General features: G+C 41.2%; 1 protein-coding gene across 1 annotated transcript in view; it reads right to left on the minus strand.

The window, feature by feature from the left end:
• SCAF11 (SR-related CTD associated factor 11) overlaps window positions 1-22949 on the minus strand; it is a 580274-nt gene that overhangs the window by 9651 nt on the left and 547674 nt on the right. Inside the window, exon 16 of the mRNA XM_030217091.1 lies at window positions 2636-2755. Coding sequence (XP_030072951.1) covers window positions 2636-2755 — 120 coding nt within the window. The remainder of the gene's footprint in view (window positions 1-2635; window positions 2756-22949) is intronic.

Consider the following 22949-nt stretch of genomic DNA (forward strand, 5'->3'; position numbering starts at 1 on the left):
AGAGTCATGGGATAGGAGGTAGTGTCCTATTGTGGATTAAAAACTGGTTAAAGCATAGAAAACAGAGAGTAGAATTAAATGGTCAGTATTCTCAATGGAGAAAGGTAGATAGTGGGGTTCCCCAGGGGTCTGTGCTGGGACCACTGCTTTTTAACATATTTATAAATGACCTAGAGATGGAAGTAACTAATAAGGTAATTAAATTTGCTGATGACACAAATTTATTCAAAGTTGTTATATCGCGAGAGGATTGTGAAAAATTACAAGAGGACCTTACGAGACTGGGCATCTAAATGGCAGATGATGTTTAATGTGAGCAAGTGCAAAGTGATGCATGTGGGAAAGAGGAACCTGAAATATAGCTACGTAATGCAAGGTTCCACGTTAGGAGTCACCGACCAAGAAAGGGATCTCGGTGTCGTCTGCTCAGTGTGCTGCGGCGGCTAAGAAAGCAAGTAGAAAGCAAGCCTTTGTATCGGTCCATGGTGCGACCGCACCTCGATTATTGTGTTCAATTCTGGTCGTTGTGTCTCAAAAAACATATAGTGGAATTAGAAAAGGTACAGAGAAGGGTGACGAAAATGATAAAGGGGATGGGATGACTTCCCTAGGAGGAAAGGCTGAAGCGTCTAGGGCTCTTCAGCTTGGAGAAAAGACGGCTGAGGGGAGATATGATAGAGGTCTATAAAATAATGAGAGGAGTGGTAGACGTGAATCATTTGTTTACTCTTTCAAAAAATACTAGGATTAGGCATGCAATGAAGCTACAAAGTAGTAAATTTAAAACGAATCGTAGCAATTTTTTTTCGGGGTTTAAAAAAGGTTTGGACGGCTTCCTAAAGGAAAAGTCCATAGACCATTATTAAATTGATGGGGGAAAATGCACTGCTTATTCCTGGGATAAGCAGCATAAAATGTATTGGGCTTTTTCGGAATCTTGCCAGGTATTTGTGACCTTGGATTGGCCACTGTTGGAAACAGGATGCTGGGCTTGATGGACCTATGGCCTGTCCCAGTGTGGCAATACTTATGTACTTATGATCATTTCTACAGGTTCTTCAAATGTACTAATGTCTTACATGTCACACAAGCAGGCTTCCTCCCTAGTCTATCTTAACAGCAATGCTTTATAAAATCCACCCTCTCTGTGACTCAGGGTATTCTGATATTGTTGTCTGTCTGGATCTCAGCATAGTCAGATCTGGTTGTCCACCAGTTACTTCTCTCCTATCTTGCAGTACTGCCTGTTGGTGTTACTGGTTTAGCCTGGTTTATTTCCTATCTTAGTCAACCGATCTTGAAGATAAACTATCAGATCTTTTATTCCAAAGCTTAATGTTTGTCCTGCAATGTCCCACTGGGTTGAAGTAGCACCTGTTTGAGTAAACTTATTTATGGAATTTCAAGTTTTGGACTTACCAGGTTCTATTATGCTCACAACATTTAGTCAGTAACTTATACTCTCATCCTAATCTCAGTGCTTTAAAATCTTGCCTGAATACGGTAGACAACTGGTTTGCAAAGCACAATCAATCACAGCATCTCCTTCCTGCCAGGGGCTCCCTATCTGCCGGTATCTGTTTGGAATCCTTACTGACATTTGATACCCATATTGCCTCCAGGGGCGGTCACATTGGGCCTCGTGCTCCTAGGGCCCCACATCTCTGGCTCTTCTGTCCTCCTGTCTTGGAAAACTTCCCTGCTCCGTACCTTTATGTGCATCCACATTTCAGTAGAGAGCACCAGGCAGTGGCAGCCATTTTCATATCCTGTCAGCTGCTGAGCCCACTCCCTTTTGATGTCAATTCCTGCTTCCGCAAGGGCGGGATGCAGCAGCGAGGAGGCTTGCATATTCTTGCAGCATCATTATTGCTTGGACAGCATTGCTACCAGTCTCTTTTAGGGCTAATTGTAAGTAGGGACAACAAATTAAATTTTAACAAGTGTCCAGGTGCCTGGAATATCTGTACTCTTGGAAAAGTTAAAACAATCTGTCAAAGCAAGTGTGACATTCTGTGGTAACTTTCTGCACAGCCTGAAGTTTGTCAAAAGGATTTTGGAAGATCATGTAACCCATTTATTCAGCTCAATATTCTATCATCACCAAAACAACTACAGAAAAGTGAATATCACTTATGGCCATGTTTTGGGGTTTTATATTTTTGGTTTAGAAAGAACTGGGGCAGGAAATTTCTTTTTTCCTTTTAAAACTCCGTCCCTCACCTAACCAAGCAATTACAGTGACAGTCTTCAGCCAGGTGTCATACAATCATACTTTTGTGTCGGACCACTAGGTATTCCTGTTATGCAAAAGTTGGTGTCTCCCTCTCCTTGGGGACTGTGAACACTGCCTCCAAAATGAACCTGTCCATGACCAAGTTTTTTTTTTATACCATTATTCTAGCAGTTTGTGCTGTATTTATGCTTTCTATGTACTCAAACTGTAGGTTTCTGATAGAGATTAGCATCCCAAATAATTACTCTCGTAGTGGACAACATACAAAATTAGAAAGACCTTTCAAAAATATGAAACACTAATATTGCCTCAAGCAAATAAGTTCTACTGATTTTACCCATTGAATGCACATGTATTACAACACTATATAACAAAAAAATAAAAATAAAAACCACTTACTTTATCTACTGCTTTTCGGACAATCTCTTTATATTCTTCCTTAGTAATATCTTTGTTCTGGTAGAAAGGTTTAATAGCTAATTTTACCTCTTCTGCAGCTTTTTCTTGTATTTGAAGTTTCTAAAACCAAAGGAGAAAACATTTTTCCTTTCTGTACAAATAACAGATTTACAGCATGTATTAACAATCACTCAAAACTTGCAATGAATTGCAAAGCAATCAGGGATTCACAAACACATACAAATATATATCATATAAAGGACATTCTAGATCTTGTGAAACTTTGAACTATCAACTCCTATAACCAGATGTACTATTCTGGTTCCAGTTTTCCAACTGAAAAAATGAACAGCACAAATTAAGTAATCTCCTTTAAGCAAGATTAATTTAACTACTCAGATGGTTGGTTTAGACACATGCTGGGAATTAATAGAATGGAAATGGAGAGGCAACCAGAATTTCTATTTCATGACATTCTTGCCACTAGTTTGGAACTTAGTTAAGTACCAAAATTGCATCTTACTAGACTGTAAATGATGTAAATTATTTTCTGTCGAGCTCCATCCCTGTGGAATGCATTATCTCCGTATCTTAGAGCTGAGCAATCATTCTTATAGTTTTGTTCTGTTTTGTTTTTTTTTGTTTTCCCTCACTTTTCCCTCCAGTTGCTAGGTTGCTGGCCTGGAAGAAGGTCTTGTGTTTTTTTTTCCTTCCTTCTCTCCTCTGTTCTTTCCTGTTATTACAGTTCTTTTCCTGTTTCTTTATATTAGAATTTTACACCGCTTTAGTTTTTACTAAGAAAGGTGGTATATCAAGCCTCTATTAAACATTATAGAATAACGTTACAAAGGAAAATTCAGGCAAGCAATTTTGCTTTCTCTATGAAACTGGTGATCTCTGTTGACAACATGATAAATTAGCTGTGCTAGAAAATGAAAGTACCATTGCTCATCAATAATAGATGTTTTCTGTAGACAGCAGGATTGGTCAAACACACAAGTGGGTAATGCCATTGCAAGTCATCAGGATGGACTAGCTTTTTCAGAGCTCAGAATTAAGGGGCAATTCTGTAACTGCGTGCCTTCATTTAGGTGCTACGTATTCCACAATGGAATCTAGGTGCCTAATTTCTGTTATTGAATACTAGTGTAACCTGGTATTGGTGCACCTAACATTTAGGCACCCAGTGTTACACAAGTCATAGAGCTACAGAGACAGAGTACTTTTTACTGCCCAATTCCACCCTATACAAACTATAAATACGAACTACGCAATCTCTAATCAATTGTACTATGCACTCTGTATTCATTTACTCCGGAATCTGTAACCATCTCTCTGGAACAATGTAAGCCATATTAAACCTACAAATAGGTGGGAAAATGTGGGATACAAATGCAATAAATAAATAAGTGGGAGCCTAAGACCCCTTTGTGCCTCCCCTGTGTACATCCCCACTTTTAAATACATGCCATGTATTTGCAGAATAGTGCTTGGGTGTCTTGCTATAACTTACACAGTATATAAGCACGTAAATGCATGTAAATGTGGGCACCTAGGTTATATAATTTCTAAGTATAAAATTTTGAGCATGTATAGCCCTTTGTACATGCAGTAGTTTTCTCCGTCCCCTCAGTTCCATAGCTCAATGAATGCAACTCATGGGCAAGCGGGAGGGACTGTATGCCTGATTAATCCTGCAGACAAGCAAGACTGAATCTGGCACATGTGGGTGAACTCCTAAGTTCAGGGTTGCTTATCTTGTTATAAATTGTCCATGGTTCAGGAGAAGCCCAATAGACAAGAAGATATGAGACTTGGTAATATTATACAAATGGGCTGCCCAGTACAGAACAACTGAATGCAGAGTTTCTGCATGAACTGATCCAAGTAGTAGTGCAAACTCCAGAAAAGTAAATTTCAGGAGAACAGTAGCTCCGATCTGATGAGATTTCACTTTACTGGTTAACAGAACACCAGTTTAGTTGTAAAAGAATTGGATGCAGGACATCAGCCAGGTCGCTAAACTTTATTTTCACTACTTTGAAGGCCAACTCTGTTGGGTCTTTAGAACCAGAGCTAGCTCCCTAGCGGAGCAGCTGAAACATAGAAAAATGAAGGTAAAGACCACATGGCCTATACAGCCTGCTCAACCATGCCATCTACTCCTCTCCTTTTCACTCCCTTAAAGATCCTATGTACCTGTCATCCCAAGCTTTCTTCAATTCAGATACAGTGTTGTCTCCAACACCTCCACTGAGAGGCCGTACTAGGAATTCACCACCCTTGCACGAAGAAATATTGCCTCAAGTTTCTTTTGAGTCTATCCCCTTTCACCTTCATTCTATGCCCCCTTGTTGAGGAGCTTCCTTTCAATGTATTTATACCACATAAGTATTTAAAAGTCTCTATCATATCTCCCTTCTCATGCCTTTCTTATTCATATTGAAATCTTTAAATTTGTTCCCATATGCTTTATAACGAAGACCACTGACCATTTTAGTATCCACCCTCTGGACCAACTTCATTTATGCCATGTATGTATTTAAGCTTCTCTATCATAGCTCTTCTCTCCCACCTTTCTTCCAAAGTATACAGGGTGAGGCAAAAAAAGTACCCCCCCCCCCCCCCCCCCCGAGATTTTGCTGTTTTCTTAGCAACTGCTTGAAATTTCGACAGGAAATTTCACAGCTGTATTTGTTGTTACTATCTGTGTTTATGTACTAAGTATTATTTTTAAACATGGAGAAGTTACAGACTTTTTAGCAAGACCACCCAGCAATTTTCATGCGTTCAAAAATGTTTGCACTGTAAAACTATCATTATTAGAAAAAAAAAAAAAGGGGGTACAAGTTTACTATTAATGATGTCACAGTGACGTAGACTTTTGCCTGGGGAGCAATGTTGCAGGCCTATCACAAGCTCCACCCAAAGCTGCAAACAACTGTCAAACTCAAGGAAGTGATGCAGATGATCTGGGACAGCCTTCCACAGGGACCAATCGACAAGGCTGTTAAGAACGTCCCAAAGTGACTGAAAGACCTGTGTTAAAGCTGGTGTTTGACACTTGAGCATTCACAGTGAATTTCTGACACATTGCTAACAGTATCATTTGAATGACGTTATTTTACTGTGTTTTAGCTTGAACATTTTTAACACGCAAAAATTGCCAGATAGTAATGCTAAAATGTCAATAACGTCAACAAAGCTTAAGATAATCAAACGTTGTTTAATGATAACTAAATAAGTACACAAAATTTCTTGTTGAAATTCAAAGTGGTCGCTCAGAAAATGGCAACCCCCCCCCCCCCCCAAAAAAAAAAAAACTCTAGGGGGCTTTTATTTTTTTTGCTTCACCCTGTACATATTGAGACCACTGACCATTTTAGTAGCCACCCTCTGGACCAACTCCATCCTGTTTATATCTTTCTGAAAGCATAGTCTCCAGAATTGTACACAATATCCTAAATGAGGTCTCACCAGAGTTTACAGGGGCAAGTAGGTGATATATATATTTAATCTACTGCCAAATCAGGAGTCCTGTTCTAGGCTCTCCAATTTTACTTAATGTTTTTATGTCTGCTTTAAATGGCTTATTTTAATTTACTGATATCATTCTTTACACATATGCCAATGACATAACATTGCTTATTCCTTTTTATTCATTGTCTGATGTCTCCCCAATGATTCACTCCTCTTAAAAATAGAGGAGTATTAAAAATTATATTGTTGGGCTAAACAATATCATTTAATACTCAATGCAAACAAGACTAGACTCCTATGGTTCAGACTTCATCTAACCTTTCAACTTGTGGCAGATTGCTGATTCAAGGTAAAGAATTTACTTTGGAATCTTCTCTGAGGGTCCCAGGAGTTGTTCTAGATCCTTATCTGCCCATGTCATCTCAAATTAAGAGTGTCCTGAGGAAGGTGTTTACAGATTGTGTCAGCTTCAACGCATTAAACAATATTTTCCTCAAGAACAACTTAGCTTGTTTCTTCAGGCAGTTACCCTATCACAGTTGGATTACTGTAATTTACTCTACCTAGTGGTACAGGTACCTCACTGAAACAACTACAGCTGGTTCAGAACGTAGTGGTCAAAATGATTTTTGGCATTTGTAAATTTGATAACGTTACTCCATTGTTGCAAAAACTGCATTGGCTCCCTGTGGAAGCCTGTTGCTATTTTAAAACGTGTACATTAATATTTAGGATTGTTCATGGTCAATGGAACTCCAATCTCTGAGTTGGCTCTAGATGTGACATAGGCTAATTTATGATGAACCCTATGAACTCTCACACCCAAATGGTTGAACAAATGGCTCTTTCTGCACCTGAGTTGCATTCTTTACCAGCCAATCATCCTAATAGGGAAACATATGCACCCCCCCCCCCCCAGTCTGTGTCGATATGCTGTGAACACTCGAGCCCAAAGGCAGTACACAGTACTGGCAGTGGTTATGATGAATTGCAGATGCCTCCTGCGGCTTGGATATATCTGAATGTTAGTGTAAGAGTTCTTTAGATCCAGAGAATATAGCCAGTCCCCTTTTGAAAGCAGTATGAAGGAGCCAAAGGAAACCACCCTGAACTTTTCTTTGGTGAACATTTGTTCAGGGCCCTGTGGTCTAGAGATTGGGCAGAATCCTATCCAATCATCTTTTCAGCTTTCAAGAAACTTTTGGAATAAAATCTCTGTCCTCTTTCCCAGAACAGGTTTGACTACAATAAAACAGTAAGAGAGTTTTTTTCTGCAAGCATTTCCTGATGCTGAGAGGTTAATTGTGAAGTTCTTTGTGGGCAATTAGGAGACCATCTACCAAATAAAGATGGCACCTATCTAGAATATTTTCAGAACTCATCTGTCCAAGGTTATAAGAAGTCATCTGTTTGCAAACAAATGTAGTCTCTCTTCTATAAGTAGGCCATGTGGAATAGATATGGGAGCTGAGGCTAAGTTCTTGTTCAGGCAGTCAAACCCTGTCCATAGTTTTGACCATGATGCAGATTGGGATTTTTGGGAACATCTCTTGTCTGGGATGAGAGTGAGAACTCTGTCAAGACTGGGAAGAACAGGAGGGTAGAAGATACCTATGCCTATGAGAATAATAGAGTCTCTGTTGCTCTTTACTCTGATACCTCCTAAAAGAGGAGACTGGGTTGGAAGTGGGTCTTAAGGATGTCACTACGCTGCTTGACGAGAGTAGCAGCCTTCGGCACTTCATTTCCAAAGAGATTCTCTCCATGGCATAGCATGTGTGCAAGCTTTTCCTGAACTTCCTAAGGTTTGAGGCCTTTGAGTCTGTGGTCACCAAACCCCATGACAGAAGCTCTCGATGCCAGGACTCTGTACTTTCTATTCTCCTTCCCTCCAGCTACTAGCAAGGCAAGTTCCTTGGAACAGCTCCACAAACTCCGCAACACTGTGCACCATGTTCTCAAGTACATGCCCATGAAGAGCTGGTAGGATGCTATACAAGACACAAACACAGCATTCTGAAACAATCTCTTCCAAAAAGGAATGGGACTTTAACCTTTCTCTTTTTTACCCTGTTCTTTCTATCCTAATTTTATTCTAATTGTATAACAACTGATCTGGCATTAGCCTCATCAGTACATTGTAAGCCACTTTGTGCCTGCAACACTGTGGGAAAAAGTGGGGTATAAATGTGCTAAATAAATAAATATACCGCCTTTCTGTGTTCTTTGAAACTACATTCAATGCACAGTATATACAGGTACTTATTTGGACCTGGGGCAATGGAGAGTTAAATGAATTCACAGTCACAAGCAGCTGCAGTGGGAATTGAACCCAGTTCCCCTGGACCAATGTCCACAGCACTAGGCTACTCCCCACAAGACTCTAATGTTCTATCCTGTCTCCAAGGGAATCAATTCAGCTCTTTTAAGTGCTGATTCAACCACCATAAAGTAGTGAGAAAATTACTGCTTCTCAAATCTTATCTGTATATCTTTTAGAATTCTGTGAATGGGCACTGTCACAGCTTCCCTGGGGGGAGGGAGGGGGGTCAAGGAATTGGAGAACACCCAATGTTTCTGCCTGGGATTCCTCCTCCATTTCTAAATGAAATGGGACAACCCGAGTCATCTCCCATATAAAATCAATGAAAGAGAGCTCCTCTGTTGTGGACTTGCATCTCTTATGTAATGAGGAGGAATCTTCTGGAAAACCAGTGGATCTGTCTTCTGAAAAGTTCTCTGGCTCCTCCTCAGAAATCTAGGAGTGCTTTGATTCAGATTTAAAGAAGAAGTCAGTCAGTGAAGTTTGAGTTTCTGCTTGTCTCGTACTACTGACAGCATGGCCAGATCTCCTATCGCATCAAGACACTGAGTATTCCAGCCTCATTCCTTGATGTACTGGAAATAGATACCAGTGAGTTGACCTCAACCCCAAGCATTAAGGCAACTATTTCAGGCAGGCCGTGAATTTTGAGAATTGGCTGGATTACTGCTGCTTTAGACATTGACAATGTTGATGCCGCAGCTTTGCATCAAGCAAAGAAATGGTCTATTTGTTGAATTTCTGCATGAACTGCTCCTGAAATGCTGCCATCAACAACAGCGGGGCATCACAGTTGGATTGGCTACATCCTCCCGAGTCACTTGAGGTATATTGAAATGGGGGTCTCATGTCCATGGAATCTGTCGCACCCTCATCATAGACACAGAGGCTGAGCAGTCTTCACAATGAGGGCACTTTAAAGACACTGATGACCCTGGTGCATCTCTGCCTCCACCTGATGTTCTTAATTGCAGTCTGTTGGCATCGATGAAGACTAGCTCAAATCTTTGGGCATGAATTAGACTATGACTGCTCCTAGTGGGCTCCACCAATACTTGATGTCGAGGGTGATCGAAACCCTCTCAATGTTGATGCCTCACCAGCATCAGATGCAGCTCCTAGACCCAGGGAGACCAATGTTTCCAGTGCCGATGGACTGTTCTTGTCACAGAAAAGATTTTTTTCTCTGCTTTTTTCTACCACAAATCCCACTCTGACATTTGTGAACAAAGAATACAATGAGAGTGGTCATGGTTGGGTCCCGGGCATTGCAAGCACCATGAGGAACACTTCTTGAAGCTGCTGGGGGTCTTCTTTTGGGACATATCATCTGGGGAAAAATACTCTCAATGAAATTAAACTCGATGATGCTAAAAATATAAATGACTGAGCTAATGTGATAAAAGAAAGGAAACTTGAAAAACATCAAAATATGTAAGCCACTAAGGGGTTCTTTAATAAAACCCATTTGACACCAACAGGACTTACAGATTGAACGGTGAAACTGAAAAATATGAGTTCAGGCGCTGAGGCAACTATGATCAAAGAGAGGTCCAATCAGCTTCAAGGAAAAAATTAGACAGAGGAAGTCCTGCACGACAGCAGCAGGTAGAAAAAGTGTGTTGTGAGACTACTCAAATACTTCTGGGAAAAGTTGCTGGGCTACTATTCTTGGTGACATCACCCAGATATGTAGATTACATAGTCTTGCTTGTCCTCAGAGAACTTGTCCAACCTCCTTTTAAATCCAGTTTCAACTTCATATTTGAGCTCTATTATAACTCAGAGATGAATACCCATTCATCCTTAATAATCTATTATAAGTTGCTCTATTGCATGTTTGTTTCATAGTTATTTAGTTCATTTACACTGAATCCTCACCATTAAAGATTTGAAGTATGGCTTTCTCACAAACCTCTTTCCCAATAAAGATCAAAGTGAAGAATTAATTTAATTTTTCTACTATGGACTTGCTGAGTGTCTTTTTAACCTCCTCATCATCTAGTAGTTCAACTGATCTTCTCATGGGCTTCTTTTTAGAGTAGTGCTTGTTTTGCTTCTAGGGCAAGCTTCTTAAATTGCTTCTTGAATGGTTTACTCTATTAGTGTTTTACTTCTAGTTTGCCAGTGCTTATGTTCCTTCCTATTTTCATTTGGATCCGGCTTCCATCTTTTAAAATATGCCTTTTTGCCTTCAATAGCCTCTCATCTCACAGATTACCCATACTAGCAATCATTTTGTTAAGTCAGATGCATAAATATAGCAGCTCAATTTTTTTGGGAATATCAGTTTCTTTGTTCCCCCAGCTGAGACTGCTGATCATTTGAGACCTGAAAGCTTTTGCATGATTAACATTAACTCTTCTCTTTGCTGCTGTGACAACTTGAGTCTTTCTATGCCGGATCCTCAAAACTACCACTTGATAAACAAGCTTCAGAAACAGAACGGCAAGGTAAGCTTATCTTCAGTTCAACTGGGGAACAATGAAATGGAAGCGTAGAAAGTAGGAGATTCTCATTATGCAGGCTGGCAGCTGAAAATAGTATAAGACTCTGAGCTTTGTTGGTATCTACCTGTAGAAAAAGACAACTCTAAAATGCAATTTGTCAGAAGATAATATTAAGCAAATCTACATAAATTAGATTTTAAAGTCAGTGTTAAATTTTAGTAACCTAGATAGATTAAAAACAATATTAATGACAAATCATTTTACTAATTTACTTGTACTGTTAATGCTACAGAGAATAGCAACAAGAAAATGTTCACAAAGCAAAAGAAAGCATGTTTATTTAGAGTGATGTGGAGATAAATGTTGATATCAAAAAAGCTGCTTCTAGGTTTTAATAGAGGAGTGTGGTAGGTTTTAATACAAAGCCTGATAATAGATAAACCAACTCCACTAAGCAGAAACACTAAAGGAGTAATTCTGTAACAGGACGCCAGCGTTTAAAACAGGGCTCGGAGTCATGGAGTTGGAAGCAATTCTGGGTGGAGTAAGAGTTGGTAAAAATGTACTGACTCCAAATCCAGCTTCAAAATAAAAACTTATAATAGTTTATTGTACATTTTCATTTGACAGCATCTTTTTTGTTCAGTTTCTTTGTTCAAACTTCAAATAAATATATTTTGTGGTCTATTAGTCCTAACTTTGTGCATAAAGAAATATCCTATATTTATGTAATTAAACAAATTTCTCTGAGATATACTATTTCTAGTGGAAGTCAGAGTCAGACAGTAGAAAAATAGAGGAGTCGGAGTCAAAGGTTTGGTATACCAACTCCGTACCCCTGGTTTAAAGACCAAGAATATGCCTATTTTAGGAAGGCAACATCGGTGCATACATGCTTTTAATAAATAGGCTCTTGGAACCGGCAACAACAGTGTGCAAATTAAAACACACAAATTTAAATTTGCTACAAAGTTGGTGTAAATTCTACATATTCAAGTTATGTACATCATAACTCCACCTGTTTTGCACAAATTGAAACCCAAGGAATATCTTGAAAGCATGTGTACTTATATATATGTAACACAACTGCACAATTTTATAAAAGGATTTTTCCGTGTAAAACAGTCCACATGTGAAAACAACTATTATAAAAAATTATCCTTGAAATGGTTAAATGACTATATATGGTAAACAGGGCCTGGTCCTACCACTAGGCAGACTAGGAACCTGCCCACAACACAACAATGGTTTTGCTACTGAGAGAAAAACATGTGATTTATACTAAATTGAACCCGCCAATTCCAAATATGAACTCCGAATTTGCCTGACACGTCTAGATTTTAAGTTATACATGCAAAGCCTATTCACTTATAATATCAATGCATTATATATTGGAAATATTCCAACGGACATGCCCGGACGCGCTCAGACAGGTCTATTGGCTGATGTCAGCAGTAAGTATATAAGGCAAGATGGATAGACACAAATGTGTTAACGATCCGGACAATTTCTGCTACATATGTGGCAAATACACTACTTATGATCAGCGCAAGAATCCGACAAAGCGAGTGCGCCTTGCTTACAAGTATTACTTTGACTGTCAAATTGGAGATCAAGATAAAAGCTGGGCACCTCATGTTTGTTGCACTGTGTGTTACTCTGGGCTAACGCAGTGGTTGAATGGTAAAAGGAAAGGTATGGCTTTTGCAGTGCCAATGGTTTGGCGTGAACAGAAAAGTCACCATTCAGACTGTTATTTTTGCATGACTAAAATCGCCGGATATTCAAAGAGAAACAAGTCACAAATTGTGTATCCTGTGTGTCTGCTCTTAAACCAGTACCACACAATGTTGAGAATCCAGTGCCTGCCCCTCCCGCAGCAGGAACGGCAACTGAAACTGATGCTTCTGATCCTGAAGAAGATGTTGACTGGCATGATGTATTTCCTGATCCAGAACAACTGGAGGGTCAGCCGCACTTGCTGAGCCAATCAGATTTAGATGATCTGGTAAGAGATCTGTCATTATCTAAAGAAAAGTCAGAACTGCTAGCTTCTAGACTTCGTGAATGGAATTTGCTACAATGAAGCACCACAACTTCACACTTTCGTCATCGACACACCAAGTTAGCTGCATACTATGCAAAGGAAGGCGATGTCTGTTTCTGTACTGATGTAAATGGTCTTATGATGGAGTTAGATGGTACATATGTTCCCGATGAATGGAGGTTATTCATAGACTCTAGCAAAACGAGTTTTAAAGTTGTCTTGTTGCACAATTTTTTTAAAAATTTTTATTTATTCAGTTTAATCAAATATTACAAGAACTTTCTTGATTGGAAAAGCTTCATAAAATTAAAATATAACATAACACAAAAAATGAATAATCCATAAGGCAAACTTTAGCGCTCAAGTCCATAAATTGGAAATCCAAGAATTAGGAATATTAGGAGACAAATAATAATACAGAAAATGATTAAGGTATTCAACAAAAACTATTGAGATGAGTTACTTTTTTCATTAGCGCTTATCCTTTTTTGCCGAGGCTATAAGAGCTGACACATGTGAAGGTTCTGTGAATACATATTTCTTCTCATCAAGTCTGATTATGCACTTGCAGGGGTATCTTAAAAAAAAGGTATCCCCCCCCCCCAAGTGCAAGACTTCAGGCTTAAGAAGCAGGAATTGTTTCCTCCGCCTCCTTGAAGACATCAGGAAATAATAATATTTTATAACCCAAAAAGGGTTTTTCCTTATTTCGGAAAAATAGGCGGAAAATCCAACTCTTGTCAGGTAGTAGTGCAACGGTCGCAACCAAAGTCGCAGCAGTTGCAAGTTCAGAATCAGAGGTTTCAAGCAAAAGAGATACATCTAATGGAGTTTCTGATATTTGATTCAGTTCCTTTCCTGGGACATAATAAGCAGAGGTACATGGTGGTAAATTCTGATCTGATATGTTCAAAATGTCCTGCAAATAACGCTTTAGCATTTCAAGAGGAGGAACAGTCTTTATCCTAGGAAAATTAACAAATCTTAGGTTATAATTTTTTGTATAGTTATCAAATATCTCCATTTTTCTCCTAAGATTTGTCACATCATTTATCATCAAAGGTTGAAATGTTTCCAATTTAGTAATTCTTTGGTCCATCTTTTCAATCTTATCGTCCGTTACTTTAATCTTTTCCTCTGTTCTTTTTAAGTCATTCTCTAGTAAATTTACTCTGGAAACAATTTCATTAGTCTGTTTTTGTTGCACAATTTTAACGAAAAACCATCTGTTCCATTGGCTCATGGGGTTGGAATGAAAGAGATCCATGCTTCTCTGGAGTTAACTTTAAAAATGATCAAATACTCTGAACATAAATGGAATATTTGTGCTGACCTGAAAGTGGTAGCACTGCTGCTTGGCCTACAGTTAGGGTACACAAAGCATATGTGTTTCTTGTGCCTATGGAACAGTCGTGATGACAAAAATCATTACAAAATAAGACAGTGGCCTCTCAGAGTCGAGCACAGAGTTGGTTGGTACAATGTACAACACAAATCACTGGTCGATCCACTTCAAGTTTATCTTCCACCACTTCACATTAAACTTGGTTGAAGGAGATGTTTAGCACACTGAAAATGAGGCTAAAATAAAGGCTGGAATTTTTATTGGCCTCGAAATCAACAAACTAATGCATGATGACACATTCAGAACAAAACTCAACCCTCTGGAACTTGCAGCTTGGGATGCATTTGTGCTAGTAGTGCAGAACTTCCTTGGGAACAGACGAGCTGAAAACTATGCTGGACTAGTAGACAACATGCTTAAAGCATATGAACAACTTGGCTACTGAATGTCATTGAAAATGCATTTCTTACATTCCCATCTTGACTTTTCCCACCCAATTTGGGACATGTAAGTGATGAACATGGAGAGAGGTTCCATATAGACATTTCTACAATGGAGAACAGATATCAAGGCCGCTGGAATCTCAACATGATGCGGGACTACTGCTGGTTTTTGCAATGGGAAAATATGACCAGTCACAAACGCAAAAGCAGATGCCTGAAGCACTTTTAACAGTACTGGGTCTTTGGGGGGGGGGGGAGGGGGAAGGGGGGAATATTTAATAGGGGGAGGTAGAGGTGGGGTGGGGGGAATATAGAAGCTAGGAACAGGGTAAGGGGTGAGGAATGGAAGGGGACAAGGGGTTGGGGGGTATGGGTTTATTTGGGAGGACTGTTGGATACTTCTTTTTCATAGAAAATAATTTCGAAATGGAGTCTATTTGGATATTGCATGAACTGGTGTCATTTGAAGATGAATGTGCAATGGTTCCTTGAATGTCAATAAAATTGTTATCAAGTAAAGGGGACAATACTAATAAACAGAGGAGTTGGATATAGGCGTATGTACTAGCTTTAACTCTTATCTTTTAGTATGGCTAGGTTATATATATTGCTCAAGGGGCTATTTCATTAGTAGCATCCATATTGTCATGCTTCAAACTGATGAAATCAATAATTAAGGGGGGGGGGGAGAGGGAGGTTGGGCTAGGGAGGAAGGGAGAAAATTGCTAAAAAGGTTGATGACGGACTTTAACGTTTTATTTCTACTTTGAACGTTTTGATGTTGGCATTTCTGTGTATGCCGGATTCTGGATGTATTTTATTTGTGTTTGTCATCAATAAAAATGTTGAAACATAGCAGTACTGGGTCTTGCTGAAGTAAGACTTTTAAACTGGAATACGAGACTTCTTTGAAATTTTGTTATTCCATTACATTTTCATACACTGTTTACTACGAAAAATTTGATGTAGATCAGGTAATTGTTGGAGTAAAACTCGTTCTGTAAAAAATTATTTAATGATTTCCAAGTGCTTAATTCATTTGGACAAACTTATGCATAACAAACTTTCCTGAGGTGTTACAACAATTCTGACTTCGGATTTGGAATATGCACACTGAATTTAGTATAGGTCAAATGGTTTTTGCCCAGTAGCACATGAAAATTTTTTTTTTTGTTGTGCTGTGGGAAGATGGCAGTGCAACTCCCATGTGGCTGGACAGCAGAACTTTGAAGCTGCTCTCAGAGCTGTGTGGGGCCTTCTGCTCAAGAATTGACCCTCTTACTTCGAAATGGGGAGGGGAGCACTTGATCGTGGGCCTATGTTTTAAGGCCCGATATTAGGCTGTTTCCTCCAGCCTAGATGGAGATAAGATAATGGCAGCAGGCACAGCAGGAGGAAGAGAAGAGGGGAAAGGCACTGGACTTGGGGGGAGGGGGGGAGACACATGATATGCTGCCCAACTGTGGGAGTAGTGTTGATGGGGGGAGGGGATATCTTACTTGGTGGGATGGGAGAGATGAAGCTGGCCATGGGGAGAGTAGGGAGGAGAATGGAAAATGCTGGACTAAGAGGGAGAAGGCAAGGGACGGGGAGACGCTGGGCCAAGAGGCAGCAGGCAAGGGAAGGGGAGACGCTGGAAAATGAGGGAGCAGGCAAAAGAAGGGGAGATGCTGGATTGTTGTGTGTGTGTGGGGGGGAGGGGGTGGCTGCTGAAGGTTTACTTAAGGCATTAGATACCACCCTTGGGCTCACCCTGATGGTAAACAGCATGTGTCCCAAATACTATGTGAAAAATTAAAAGGTTAAAATCTTTATATAGTAGTCTTAGAAATACAAGTCAATCATTTAATACCATGTGCATATATCATGATGTCTATATAAGAATCCTGTGAAGGCACTGTCTTGAACTGACAAGAAAGAAGACAGGAAAAACAACATCAAGTTACTTGCTTTCTGTGGACAGCAGGATACAAGCCCTCACATTTGGGAAATATCATCCAATAGAGCCTATGTGGGGAAAAAAGCTTCTCTTTCACAGAAGTTGTCTAAAAGCTTTGCTAGAATTATATTTATTTATTGTCAGCTAAGAAATTCATGTTCAATGCAGATTCAAAATTTGCATTTCTAACACACAATATAAAACATAGCAAATTAAAACACTGAAGACAATCAGTCTACTTCTCCTACCCCAACTCAAAATAAGCCCATAGTCTCCCTTAAACATGAACATACACCTCATTATTTAAATAGGCTTTCAAATGTTTCCAACAGTACAACTCTGCTCTAAATGCAAGGCAAGTGGCAAGGAATTCCACAGCACTGGCCTGACATTAGAGAACACAGTTGCTCAACTATATACTACTCTATTTATTTAGATCATTTATACCCCGCCTATTACCACAAAAAGCAGCCCCCAAGCGTCTTACAATGAACTAATGAAGCAGGTACAATGACAGTAGAGAGGGACCAGAGGAAGAAGGGAAGGGAATATTAATACAATATTTAATCAAATAAGTAGGCAAGGAATAGAAAACAAAAAGAAGAGAAACTAGGAGTCCAAAATCAGATCTTGACTCGCTGAGACACTCAAAGCAGGAAATCAGATCCTGCGAACAGGACAGGAATGCGGGCAGTAGCCAACGGCTGGAATCAGCGATCCAGGAGGAAACAGGGCCCCTTCAACGTGCAGCACTCTCCGAGCACGAAGCAGCCGCAGAAGAGAAGACCAGCAGCCAACGTCGCCGAGTACGACCACCCCAGTCCAGCAGCAGAGCCGAGAAGGCCACAAGATGCAGCATGCACAAAAGATCTTCCCATCGCAGAGGGGAGCCAGACACCAGCAGCGCCGCAGACCATCGTGGAGTGGAGCAGTTCGACAGAGAGACAGACATCGGGAAGGAGCCAACCAATAATCGCACCATTGTCCCACAACGTGGGGAGCCGGTCCCCGCACCCCTGCCCCCAGCACCGGACCATTGATGCAACCGAGTGCGCAGCCAGACCACCGACACAACAGGCAAGGACAGAAAGCTGCTCTCTTTGAAGCCCCGGTCCGAAACAGGTGCCAAGCCAACGGTTTTTCAGCCCGTTACTCAGCGGCCATTTTAGAATTGCCCTATATATAGCCCTGAGAAAACCATTTGGTATGTCCTAGATGATCTTAAGGCCCACCTCAGAACATAACACTCCAGAATTTTTCAAGATATCCCAGCTCGCCCTTGTGCAAACCCTTAAATATGAGAATGCAAACCTTAAACTGAATTTGCTGCAGAAACATAGCCAGGGTTGCACCAATTGCTATGTGCGGTTATTCTACCCTCCTCTCCATTTGTTGGGGTTACAATAGTTTGTTTTTTTTAATTACATGCTTTAATCACAGCAACAATATTCCTAGTTTTCAAAAATAAATCACCACAAAAAAGGGCACGTGTACCACAGTCCAAAAAAAAGAAATAAAAGAAAAAAAGAGAAAATAATATCAAGACAAATTGGGTTATATTTGTCCAAGTCACTACCCATTCCAGTAATGCAATTTATCTACTGATCAGTTCATTAATTGCTTCATACATAGCAGATGAAAGGGGAACAAAAACAATGCAAGTGGAGCAAATTTAGCCAAATTGAATAAGCTAATAATTACTCCCTATCAGAGAACGAATCAACTTCAAGGTCCACGCTTTAATCCACAAGATTATCCATGGAGAATCGCCGGGCTATATGCTCAATCTGATTGACCTTCCTACCAGAAACATGTCTGAAACCTCGTGAACTTACCTTAGCCTACATTACCCCAATTGCAAAGGACTCAAGTACAAAACCTATTATGGATCCAACTTCTCCTTCTTAGGTAGCCAACTCTGGAACGCCCTCCCCTGACCAATCAGATCAATCAGCGACTATCTACCCTTCCTGAAACCACTAAAAACCCATCTGTTCAAGCAAGCCTACCCAAATGTCCCAAACTAATCCTACGAACCCATCTATCCAACACATATCCAGAAGACAACTACAAAGCTCCAGACTACATCTCCCAACAAACTTCCCTATGCTTATCTTGTATCCCATCCCCCTCCCCTCCCTCTAACCCTCCTCCCATGCTCACCTACCCTTGATCATTCTCTCCCAACTCCTTTACCCCTTCTCCAATACTCACCCACCCCTACTACTTTCGCCCTTGCCCTTCTCTACCTACCTATCTCTTTTACTACTCTGCTATATTTAACTTATATTTTCTCTATCAATACTCTGTATTCCCTATTACTATATAAGCCGCATTGAACCTGCTTTGAGTGGGAAAGCGCGGGGTACAAGTGTAGTAATAAATAAATAAATATTTTGTTCTAATAGTCTGGTGTTAAATACAGGAAAAGAAAAGCACAACTGGAATTGTCTTTGACAAAACAAAGGCATACTATGAAATTTTTTTTAATGAAGTCACCTGAAGCAGAATTAGCTACCGACCAGAAGCCAGAAGGCAATTTTTTGGTGGGCCAACAGGTTGGATGTCGGTGGGCACTAGAAAAACACCTGCCACCTGATGCACCCATGCCCTGCCCCTAGTGCACACCTATCCCACTCCCATTACCTTCAATGGGAGTAGCAGTGCTGGCCTCAGTGGCTGCAGGCCACATTCAGAGCTAGGGGAAATACAAGAGGGTGTACTCTTCACCCTACACTGAGCCACAGTCCCCCAACACACATATGCTTCCCCAAATATGCCCTAAATATTACAGTGAGACCCTAAAATATCAATACATCTATCAAGAAAACTGAACACGCCAAAGTACTATAGAATACTACATAGAAAATTCATGTTAACAGAATACGTTGGTTTCACACACAGAACACAAATGTCAAATACAGAATAAGTGACCACAAACCGTAAACAAATTAAATTGAAATCCCAGGACGCCAGACCTTGCATGTAGCACAGCACAGAGAAATACAAAGAGATGCATTTTCTCCTATTCTGTGCAAAATATAATGATAGCACATGCAAGAGGTGTTGGGGGGTACAACTAAGGCAACTACGTTTGGCCTCCTAGCCAGAGAGAACCCCAGGGTAGCCGGAAGCTGAAGTCTGTAAGTAAGCTTTGGGGTCCCCTCCCAAATATCTGCCTTGGGCCCCTGCCACATCTAACACCAGCTCTGGCAGGATGTACATTTCAAATCTGACATCTGTTTGGTCATTTTATTTTTCAAGTCATGTTGGTCCCAGAGGCTCTGGTTTCTACATCCTTGTCTTCTCTTAACTCACTCACCAAGGTCTACTGTCCATTTGATATTTCTACTCTCTCCATCTTCTTCCATCTCTGTACCTCTATCTTCCTCCATATTCAGTATCTCCCTTTCTCTGTGGCCCTATATTTCCCTGTCCATCTTCTCCCCTCACTTCATCCCCAGTGCCAATATATCTCTATCCTCTTTGACCCTACCCCATCCAGATTCTCTCCCTCTCATTCCCTCCCCTTTCCAGCATCTGGCTTGCTTGCTTGATTCCCTGCCTGCCCACCAGCCCTCCCTTTCTCCCTCCCGCTGTAGGTTCAGTATTCGATCCCCTTTTCCTTCATCTCCTTGGTCTGGTATTTCTATTTCCCTTCCCTCCCTCCTTGTAATGTTCCAGCAGTTCTCTCCAGCTCCCCTCCTCCTTCCCCCAAAACTCCAGCAGCTCTCTCCCTTTCTCCAGCCCCTTCCTCCTATTCCTCCCATGTCCAGCAGCTCTCTCCCTTTCATCCAGATTTCCTCCCACATCCAGTATCTCTCGCCCTTCTCTCTAGCCCCTCCTCCTCCCACATCCAGCAGCTCTCTCCCTTCCATACAGATTCCCTCCACCTCTTTCTTCCACATCCAGCCCCCTCTTCCTCCTAAGTCCAGCAGCTTTCTCCCATCCAGTCCCCTCCTCCTCGTCTTCCCATGTTCAGCAATTCTCTCCCTTCCCTCCAGCCCTCCCAAGCCCAGCAGCTCTATCCCTTCCATTCAGATCCCCTCCTCCTCTTCCTCCCACATCCAGCAGCTCTCTCCCTTCCCTCCAGTCCCCTTCCTCCCACAATTCCGGCAGCACTGTCCCTTCCCTCCAGCCCCCTTCCTCCCCCCACAAGTCCAGCACTTCTGCCTTCCCCCAATCCAACATCTCTAGCTGCTTTTCCTCCCACACGTCCGGGTCCAGCCATTCAGAAGCGTTGCCTACCCTTTCTGCTCCTCCCCACCGCTGCCTGCTTCTTTCTTTTTTTGGGCCGTCGCTGGCAGCGATTCACACAGGCATTTCCCCTGTTGCACCCATCCGGCTCTCTTGCAACTTCCTCCCTCACCTGTGAGAATTTTAGAATTCATGTGTTTAAACAATTTGCCAGTCTCATTGCCAAATCTTTTTGTGGCACTGAGAATTTTCCTAACATTGCCTGTCTGTAGCTTATTTGGGTTGGCATCTTTGAAAATCAGGGTGATGATCACTAAAGATTAGCATAGATAAGTAAAATGAGGTGCAGACTTTTTAACAGAGCACATTTTTGGTACTAGCAACACTATTAAAAAATGAGAAGGTTTTTAAAGAACAATGAAAGATAAGTGAACCGATCATAGGACATTCGAAAAAGTCTCTTAGCAGTTTCTGGTGCATTTTTTCTTTTCCATATAATGGTGGGTTTCAGTTCACTTCAACTGGAAGAGACAGGTTGCTTGTTGTCTTTTTATGCTAACTTAGTATCTAATAAGGGTAAATATTTAGCTCTCAGTCACTGTTTGTCCTTGTATTTAGTGCCACTGTCTGAAGGGGTAGCAGAACTGAATTCATGGACACTGGCATTTTCTTATCTCCCACCCCTTTCCTCTACTTCTTACTCTCTTCAGTCTTCCATGTTATTTGACCCCCCCCCCCCCCTTGCCAGAGATGATCCAGCTGAATGAAACATTACAAATTTTTTTCAGGTTTGATTTATATGTAGTTTGTGCAGCTCATATCCCCAGTTAGCCCCAACATAGGGGGCATGGCAAAAGGTGGGATGGGTGGGAAGCAGGGTATGGGGGCGCAAAAACAAAAGTTGGTCCACAGCGCCATAACCTCTTGAGCCAGCCCTGCTTATAGGATGGAATGCTCTTTGGTAAGCTAGCATATCTTGTAACAAAGTAAGAGGACAGAAAAGTGAAATATCGTCTCTTCCTCAAAAGTCCTCAAACAACCCCAAAAAAGTTCCGTAGGAAAAAGGCCTCCTACATGCCAGAAACAGGCAGGGTGAGGCTCTGGATTCATCTGCTGCGACTAAAGGAAAGAAAATGATCAGGTAAGGCATAATTTTTCATTCCTTAGTGTGAGCAGCAGATGAATCCAGAGACTTGGGATGTAGCAAAGCAGTATCTAAACAGGGTGGGCAGACGGAAGCCCTGTGGCAAGAACTGAATATCTGAAGGATGTCTCCTCCTGAGCTGCTACATCCCAGTGACAGCGTATGACAAAAGTGTGAACCGACAACCAAGTTGCCACCCTACAAATCTCCTCAATAGCAACAACCCAGGCCTCTGCCCAGAAGTCGCCAGCGCCTGCATAGAATGCACGTGCACACAGTCCAGTGGGGACTGACTGGTAAGAACATAAGTCGAAGAAATGGCCTCCTTAATCCAGTGGGCAATGGTGGTGGTCTTAGAGGATGTCCCCCCCTTACTGAGGTCCAGAAACGAGGACAAATAGATGGTCTGACCAGCAAAAATTATTGGTAGCCATCAAATACTGGAGAAGAGCCCGTTTGACATCAAGGAAGCACAACTGCCGAAAATCTGATGGATACTGGTACTTCTGAAAGGATGGCAGAAACAATGGCTGGTTAAGATGCAAGGTTGAAACTACCTGAGGCAGAAACGAAGGGACAGTATGGACAGTCACCCCAGCGTCTGAAAAGCGGAGAAATGGATCTCTGCAAAAGAGAGCCTGCAGCTCGAATACCCTACAGGCTGAAGAAATAGCAACGAGAAACACTGACTTTAGAGTGAGTTTTCAAAGTAGCTTTCAATGTAGCCTTACACAAAGGCTCGAAAACAGCCTTGTGGAGTGCGCGCAGGGCCAAATTAAGACTCCAATCCGGACAAGGATGCACCACCGGAAGAAGGGTTCCTAAAGGAGCTGGAAGGTCAGCAAGTACCCTCGAATCCGACATCCTTAAACAGGAACGTGCAATGCAGTAAAGCGAATGCTACATACCTGTAGAAGGTATTCTCCGAGGACAGCAGGCTGATTGT

Source organism: Microcaecilia unicolor, chromosome 10, assembly GCF_901765095.1.
Source record: "Microcaecilia unicolor chromosome 10, aMicUni1.1, whole genome shotgun sequence".
NCBI classification, from domain to species: domain Eukaryota; kingdom Metazoa; phylum Chordata; class Amphibia; order Gymnophiona; family Siphonopidae; genus Microcaecilia; species Microcaecilia unicolor.